Below are 9,205 nucleotides of genomic sequence, written 5' to 3' on the forward strand. Positions count from 1 at the left end.
AAGTGCTTTAGCCGTCAGTTTTGCAGATCTTTTTTCTTCCAGTTCATGTTCGGCTTCTTTTATTTCACTCATCGTCACTTATTCACATGCATCAAAACAACATTATATCCACAGCTTCAAAGATAGATCACAGCCAATACTTTTCGTCTGTGTAAATTATTGCGCAGCAGCGTCACAGGCTGTCAAAACCAGAGCAGCGTCCTCCAGCTTGCCAAATCAAGCACACGCACGCACACAACGCAGATCAAACCAATGTCCCCAATGGACAAGCGGTGACACTTACAAACTGTGTTCAAAACATCCAATAATACACAGAGTGAATCCGCGTGTCCTACCGCTTCTGAAGTGTCTTTTGTGCTGCGTTCCACCATGCCAGTGTGAAGGTGCCGTTTCCAATTACTCCTTTGAGAACTGCGTCCACTCATCTAAAGGCTCCGTGACTCCAAAACGTATATCCAAAAATCCTCTTCATTGTTCTGATGCGTGCGATAAAAGACAATTTTCTGTTGACTAAATGTTGCGACTTTCATCCGTAAATAAAGCCGCGGCCGGCTGAGTTGGTTGTGTCCCTGTGACGCGCCTCCAATAATCCATAATGAGTCGTACTTGTACTTTGCGCATTTATTTTAAGAACGAAACATAAACAAATGTTTGCGCTTTCAATCAATTAACAAATAGCGCATGGATTAACTGGTGTGCCAAAAGATGACGGTCAACAGAAAAGTTTGCCCACAAACCACTCACCCAACAACCCCTGCTGTGAACACCGAGATCAGGTAAATAGACTGTGACCACACCCACATGCCATCACCGGAGACACAGGTAAGGCTATACACCTGTGCCACCATAACAAAAAGGCAAAACATAAACATGACTTTGGCTCTTACAACACCTTTGCACATGTGCTCGTGAGCGCATGTGTTGTGCTTTATGAATTTGGACAATATGATGCGGTGCTTATAAAGGGACTGAGAAGGAAAAGTTATTTAATTGAGAGCAAATTTCATTAAAAAAACCCCCAGAACTACTCACACCTTTGCGCGTGCGCACACGAAGTGCTGCTCTTATGGAACGCGCGTGCGTCATATTCGATTTGTGCATGTATCTGTTTGTAACGTAACTGAAAAAGCTGCGGTTTGAAATTTTTCTTCTGCACCTAAATTTTCTGGTTCAGATGAGTTCAGTGAGAAGCGCTAAACGTCCATATTTACGGAAAAGCACATTTAGTGATTCAGTTTCTTCAACTTTCGTTTTAAGTGAAGGTAAGTGCAATCTTTAGACTAAAAATCGACATGTTTTATCTTCACATCTTACATTTAATATATGTGTTTCAAATCTGAACATTTTAAAAATGGTATCCAGTTGATTATGTCAGAAAAACACTTTTTAGTGCATTCTACTGTAAAGGTGATTTTACTGCTTACCTGTTAGACGCAGCTTGTCTGATAAATATTAATTTCCTTTTGTATATTAACTATACAAACAAAGAGTTTTTAATTCTTAAAGACCTTTTGACAGGATTTTGGGCCAAATTCATTTATTTGCTTTGAGTCTTTACCGCTGTGGTGATTTCCTCTTTTTCTGAATTGTAAAAACTACATTGTGAACAAAAAAACTGACATTTGAAAGAGATTTTTTGCAAGAAAAGCAAGAAAATGTTGTGATCTGTTGCTATGATATAAATCATAACAATATGATGCTATGTTTTTGAAGACACTGGGAAAATAAAGTTCTTTATTAAGAGCGGATTTCATAAATGAGTGTGATTCAAATATTATTCTGTTCATTAAAAACAAAACAAGCTGGCACCGTGAAGTTTATATATAAGAGAACAGAGTTGCTTCTGATGGAAACATGCTCAAATCATAGTTATGAAGTCTGATAAGCTTTGTGTTAGAGACTCACTTAACCCCATGTTTCCCTTTCATTTTACAGCAATGTTGAGAAGAAGCCAAAGACTTCAGTCTAACGGCTATTACGGCAGCCAAGGAGAGCCGTTAATCTCCTACAAGGAGACTTTATACAGGTTAGTATTGGTCTACATGTTCTTTGTTGTCATCCACTGACATAGATGCATGTTTTGTAATCATAATCCATTTGTTCTTACATGATTTTGTTTTTTCTGTGCAGAATTTTCAAAAGGCGACGGCCCCGTCCCCGTCCAGTCCCTGACAATATTGACAGAGACACAGTGGACTGTGACACTGTGGACTACAATAACAATGATTTTGTTGACTACAGCAGTGGCAGCAGCAGAGGTCATTTTAGAGCCATCAAGGCATTGGGACTTTTGGTCCTCATGCTGGCCTTGTGTTTTGGTAAATGATCTCCTTCCACAAACAATTACAGTCTTTCTAGTACTATGTGCTTTTCTTCTGGATTAAGCTTCTCGTCTTATTCTGTGTTTCTCTTCATCCACCAGGATTGATTTTCAGTATTGGAGGGCAGAAAATGGACTTTTCCACCCCGTTCATGAGTGAGGTATGAAAAACATATGAGGCTCATAATATATTCCCTGAAGATTAATCAGATAATAACAGTTTATTATTATATATATATTATAACATGAATGGTTCTTCTCAATTGCAGTACTTAATGAATGGACATAAACAGGTGGAAAGGAAGGTACAAGAGCTGCAAAGGGAGTTAATGGACTTAGGAAAAAGAATTGACTTCCTTCTTCCAGTTGGGGACAGGATGCCCAACTTTGCTCTGGAGGAACTGGGTAAGACATGAAATCGGATCAGAATTCACGTAAGAATTTCTTTGTTGTTGTTTTGCGATTCCTTTCTCACTCTGTGTTTTTGTCTACAGGAGCAACGATTGTTAAAGAACAGTCTTCAGCATCCTACCTTACAGAACAGACTGGATTGAAGCTGTGGGGGCTTACATTGATACCCGCAAAACAACCCTGTGTAAGCCCAAGAGTCGTTATTCAGGTATAATCTACTTTCACAAAAAAACAAGATACTATCTCACACATCTGCATGATTTAATAGTCAAACACTAGTGGTCCAAACTGAACTCTGTTTTTGTTTCTTTTTCTCTGTAGGGTCGAGCACCCATGGTCCCAGGAGTGTGTTGGAGTTTTGCGGGCTCCCAGGGACATTTAACAATTAAGCTGCCACACAGCATCGCCATCAGTCATGTGACACTGGGTCACATTTCTAAGATGGTGTCACCATCTGGAAAGGTCTCCAGTGCTCCCAGGATGTTTTCAGTGTTTGTAAGTCACAGATTTCCACTGCACCACTGTTTAACTGTTGCATTTTACATATGTGTATATAGAGAACAACTTTATCTGTATTTATTTCTGTCTTTTCAGGGAAAGAGAGCATTAGACGACAGTGGTGTCCACCTGGGAACATTCGTCTATGATCAAAATGGAGATCCACTCCAAACATTCAGGATTCCTGTGAGTACACTGTGCCATTAGACACATGCACATAGACTTTTCTATCCAGAGTATTTAGAGGTTAGCTCCCCTTGCTATCTGTATATCCACCCTCATAATAATCACAGTATTCCTAAATTTACCATCCTTTCAAGAGTCAAGAAAACTATTATGCAACTAACCCATCTTGTTTTTGTTTTGTCTCTCAGGACGACAAAGTAGACGTCATCCGCTCCATTACGCTGCAGGTGTTGAACAACTGGGGCAATCGTGAGTATTCTTGTTTGTACAAGTTCCGAGTTCATGGAAAGCTGGCATAACTAGCTTCCCATGAACTCCATCTATAAAAGAAAAGAGAGGAAAAATGTGAAAGTGAATCAGACTGCAACACATATTTAAATAATTGTATTTGAAAAAAATTGTCAATTTAACCCATGTTTTTTTCTCCAGCGAACGTCCATCCCACCAGGTAAGACATGTCTGATTAAGATGTTTGCAGTCTGATTCACCTCACCCCCAACCAGCCGTGGCAGAGGGCTTGCCCCTCCCTGAGCCTGGCTCTGCCAGAGGTTTCTTCCTGTTAAAAGGGAGTTTTTCCTCTCCACTGTTGCCAAGTGCTTGCTCAAAGGGGATCATCTGATTGTTGGGGTTTTTCTTCTCTTATATTGTAGGGTTTTTACTCTACATATACAGTGCTTAACAAATTTATTACATCACCTGTCATAGATATAAGAACACCCCAAATTTCTTAAACCTGTAATTCTTACATTAGGTGATGTTCGACTAACTTTGTTAAGCACTGTGTTATTGTGAATTGGCCCTCAATTGGAACTCATTTGGACTGAATTAAATTTCTTGTAAAACATAAAAATTCTCTAAATTGTCTCCACTGGAAATTTAGAGATATTTTTTAAAACAACAAGAATAAAATTTTAAGAAAATATTTTTCATGTCTTTTGGTATTCTTAATTGTCAGAGTATATTAAACAAGCGTGATAACACTATGGCCAGAGGATTTACATTTTGAAAATGAACATTTAAACTCCCAAAAGTAAAGAAAGTAAAGTCCATGTTGCATGTGCTGTGATATGAGAAGCCTTCACTGTGATGCAGGCTTTGAGGTTTAGTGAGGTAACTTCAGGTTTAACCATGTGTTTGTAGTTGGGACACCAGATAGACCAGGGGTCGGCAACCTGCGGCTCTTTAGTCCTTTTAGTGCGGCTCCGTGTGGCTTGGGAAAATAATTTTTTTTTAAGTAATTAGCTGAAGTGTATTTTATTTATGTTAGTTCTTTTTTAACTTGTAGTTCTAAATTGGAAGATTATTGTGATATTGAAATACAAACATAAAATTATATTCTATTATTTTTTGATCGCTCAAAATAAGCGTCACACTCGCACAAGCCGGTGTACCCGCCGAAACGCCGTGCATTTATCGAGACTTTCGACCCCAGGTAGGCCAATTATGGATCTTCGGATCCACATTATGTCAGCAGCTGTTCTCCACCGTGAACTATGTTAAAAACAAACACCGCTCGCGCCTCACAGATGACAGCTTACAGTCCTGTGTAAAGATGAAAGGGACTTCGTACAGCCCCGAGTTGCAGACGCTGTGCGCAGAGGTTGAGGAGCAGAAGTCCCATTGTAAACATACCACGGCAGACTCGACGATGTTTCCATGAAAATGCTTTTCAGCATCTCTTTATTGACTACTTTTCACACAAAGTTGCTGTACAGCCGGCTGTAGCTTTTCAGCTCACAGCCCGACATACACCAACAACAACACAACAGCACAGATAGCACAGACGTTAAGGCGGTGAGGCGTGATTGCGGGTGCCGCTCAGGTGCGTCCGCCTCCCCTGCAGCGGCGCTGCAGACCATGCCCCACCACACACATTAACCAGGTAAAATACATATTTAGGTACAATTTTACAAATATCTGTTTTTCAATTTTTAGCAGCATAGTGCTGTTTTTCCAATTATTTTTTTAAAAGTCAGGTCAAGGCTCCAAAAGCCCAAAGGCGATATAAGGGTGGCGACTCACAACAGTTTTTGTTTGCTACATGGATCATTTTAGTTCAGCTGGGTGTCTTTCCTTTTGTTATATTTCTTTAAGAGTTCAAAATGTGTTAATTACATAAATAAAATAAAAAAATTATTTAAATAAAATTTTTATTTTATTTAAATAAAATTACAATTTTAATTATGTCATGATAGAGAAATATAGAGAAAATGTAATTTTCTCTATAGCAGTTCATGGATTTCATAAGCAACACACCTTAGTTGTTCACACAAAGCATAAAGGTAAAAAAACAATATATAGACTGTTATCTTCATTTTAGATGTCAAAAAGTATTTGTGGCTCCCAGTGTTTTCTTTTGCGTGGAAATCGCATCCAAAGGGCTCTTTGGGTGTTAAAGCTTGCTGACCCCTGAGATAGACCATTAAGCATATTGCATCTTGTTTTTTAACTTCATCAATTAGCAGATTTTACTGGAAATTTTTATTTAATAACCCCAAATTTGGACTTATTGATAACAGAAACAAGCTTCTACACTCATTTTATTTAGTTCTGTTAATTTCAAAACAAAGCTTCTTTTCCTTTTTCTTCACTAATGGTGTCACCTCCTGTAAGTTGTCATGACTTTTGAGTCATGATATGTATAAATTCTAAATGAGTGAAAGTCAGGGACTGGGCCAGATCGGACGGTCTGAGGCAGCTTTGTTCTGGTCTCCACCTCTGTGTGGAGTTGCTTCCTTGAGCTCATCCACTCACATCTGCAGGTAGTGTGAAATCAAGAGGCTGTGCATTTAGGAGCTGTGGTGCTAGATCTCCACCAGTTTGTATTTCTGCCATGGTAGTAAATGGGCTCTGTCTCTTGTCCTCGTTTCTCTGCGTTTACTCTTTAGTAACTTTTGTATATCATCTTCTCTGTAGAACTCAGTGATTCCTGAGATTAGGGACAAAACAGGTTTTAATTTTCTAAAATATATTTTTTGATTTTTCAAAAACATATTTACATATAATTGTAACACAAAGTTTTGGCTGTCTCACCATGGTTTGGTACAATCTCCCAGGTGTAACATTTTTTAATAATTTATGTTTTTGCTGGAGAAGTGCAAGGTTTTTGTCAACACCGTCAGACACAAAGAAATGCAAAAATATATATTTTAAATTAAGTTGTTTCAGCTATTTTGAATACTAGCAGCTTCTCTATTTTATTGTTTATGCACATATGTTTTCAAAGTAATTATACCACATTTAAAAGTAAGATTGTTTTGGCTTTTTATTATTAGAGTTACAGTCATACATATTTTCAGAAGCTTGTATTTAATCTGTATAAGAAACAGTCATATTAAGCAGCATGCAAATTACACATTTATTGAGAAAATTACATATTTTTATTGGAAGATCATGAGGGAGAAACTATATGGTTCTCCAAAAGAGAAAAATAAACAAAAACTCCATATTATGGAGTTGACAAGGTGCTGACGGTGGTGACACAAATCTGACAGTGGTGACACACTAGTAGAAAACAAGATATTATTTCTTTCAAAATGACCATTAAACATTAGCAACCTTTGTAATATCACAAGACACATCATAACAATTCTGTTTTTGCACATGTCAAGTTCTACATCTACACAGCAAGTAGCTGCCTACTACTCCTTGATTCCTAAAGTTCTCTGTGGTTGTGTGTTTAGACCCTGCTGGACTTTCTCTCCTTTTGACTCTCTGTGCTTGTTTCCAAAACCTTCCCTTCTGACTTTTTTCTCTTCCTTTCAGATCACTGGTGTTCTTTATTTTTCCCTCTTTCACTCTATTTCTCCATCTTTCGCTTTCCTTTATGAGAAACTCTTTCTTCAACTCAGGCTGGCTGTTAATTTTTTCTCTCTTTCTTTTTTGATCATCCCTGTTCCTTCTCTTTTGTTCCTCTACTGACAGGTTCCCCTTTGCTATTCTAGTCTGAAATGTACCATTTTGTAATTACAATAATTTTTCTGAACCTTGTGCTTTTTCACAGATTAAGGATGAATATTCACAACACAATTATGCATTAAGCAATAGAAATGCTATCCAGCCATTAAGTTTGATGTTATTAGCCATTTCCAGGTCCAAACCCCGCTGCAGATCCCAAAGTCAAAGGAACTCTGCGGTATCACTGAGAGTTACAAATTGTCTAAATTCTTTCATCTTTAATAAAATGATCAGTGTGTGGCTCCACCAGGTGTAACATCCAGGCATCCATGAAAACAGAATATATGAAATTTAACAGAGTTAGAAGTTAGATTGCTTGTTTCCACCTGAACATGATATACCAGCTTTGCTACCACTTCCAACATAAATGGAGACAAAACTAAACAGCAGTGACTATTGTCAGGTTACTGAAGTTGGGCTAGCTGGTATATAGTGATGTGCTACGTGATTGCTAGCGACACAGCTGTGTTAGCATAATATAAACACAGTGAAGCTGGAGGATGAATGCTAACCTTTTTCCACTTGATAAAAGTTAACGTGAGGGTTCCTGATGGTTAGGCTGACAGTGATCACTAGCTGCTTTTAGGGGCTTGTTCAGATGTAATAGAACAAGATAAAAAGCATTAAAACATTTTAACAGCACAACAGGCTTAATAAACACAGAGTAGTTTGGGCCTGGAAGCGGGATTCATACATCATCACTTAAAGAACAGCTCTCGGGGCACAGCTAGCTCAGTAGATGCCACATGATCGAAAGGTTGGGCGTTCAGATCCAACGAACAGAGGCTATCCTGGATTGGTAGCTGCCCACTGCATCACTGAGTGAATGGGTTAAATGCAGAGGACTAAGCATTTTCCTACAGGATTAATAATGTATACATAAACAATGAGATTCAAGATAAGGCAAATTTGATAATATTTGACACATCTGTGAAGCAGAAATATCAGTAAAATACACAAGAGGTAATATGACTGAAATATTAGTAAAAAATAACTTAATATAAATGGTGAATAGAACACTTTTGTGACATTTGTCAACACTATTAGAAAAAGGGTCAACACCGTCAGACAAAAATCCTGATGGTGTTGACAAAATACCCTACTTTCTCTCATAACACATGTTTTTCTGATAGAAGCCATCTTGTTTTTCATCATTTGCTTATGGCCTCTACAATCTACCTAAATGAGGCTGTTTTTACAAAAAAAAATAAAAAAATAAAATCTTGGATTACATCGACTTTGGTGTTGACGCACTATGGTTGTGACACAGAGTTTTATCAGAAAGGTGTGCAATAAATGAAATAAAAACAAACAAATAATCACAGCAGTGACCTCATGGCATGTGTATCAAACAGGAAGTGGTAAAGGGGTCCTCAGAGTGTAAGCTACCCACAATAATTCCTGATTTTTTTGTACTTTTGAAAAAATCTGACGGTGTTGACAAAAACTCTGGACACGATTTTAATCACTTAAAAATATTTAAAAATAAATTTTCAATTGCATATTTTGATATTATATAAGGTATTGACTTAAATACTTAGTGACGAGAGCCATGATGTTTAATTTTACATTACTTTTAATTTTTTTTTCTGTATTTTGATATTATCACACCTGCTTCTAGACAATGGATTTTTAAGGTACTGGTAATGTATTGTACCATTTAAAATAAATATATATTTATAAAAAAGGCAAAATCATAGTTTTGTTGTATAAACATTGCCTTGGTTTGTCTTTTAGGCAGTTGGGGTAACACTTGTATGCATATTTTTAACCACAAAATTGGGTTTTATCTGCCGGACATGTTTTGTCCCTTATCTCAAGAATCACTGGAAC

The 9,205-nt window shown here is 37.6% G+C and overlaps 1 protein-coding gene across 1 annotated transcript; it reads left to right on the top strand.

Annotated features, from left to right (window-relative positions):
* Positions 1–1,174: 1,174 nt before the first annotated feature.
* On the top strand, positions 1,175–4,127 carry LOC148101957 (sperm-associated antigen 4 protein-like). The gene is made up of 9 exons (XM_087843025.1): positions 1,175–1,262; positions 1,936–2,026; positions 2,131–2,318; positions 2,423–2,481; positions 2,614–2,725; positions 2,815–2,939; positions 3,053–3,226; positions 3,326–3,415; positions 3,604–4,127. The coding sequence occupies exons 1-9, from the start codon at positions 1,175–1,177 to the stop codon at positions 3,712–3,714; spliced, it is 1,038 nt and encodes a 345-aa protein (XP_087699151.1). The 3' UTR covers positions 3,715–4,127.
* Positions 4,128–9,205: the final 5,078 nt, after the last annotated feature.

The sequence above is a fragment of the Neolamprologus brichardi genome, chromosome 7 (assembly GCF_056152115.1).
Source record: "Neolamprologus brichardi isolate AB-2024 chromosome 7, ASM5615211v1, whole genome shotgun sequence".
Taxonomy (NCBI): domain Eukaryota; kingdom Metazoa; phylum Chordata; class Actinopteri; order Cichliformes; family Cichlidae; genus Neolamprologus; species Neolamprologus brichardi.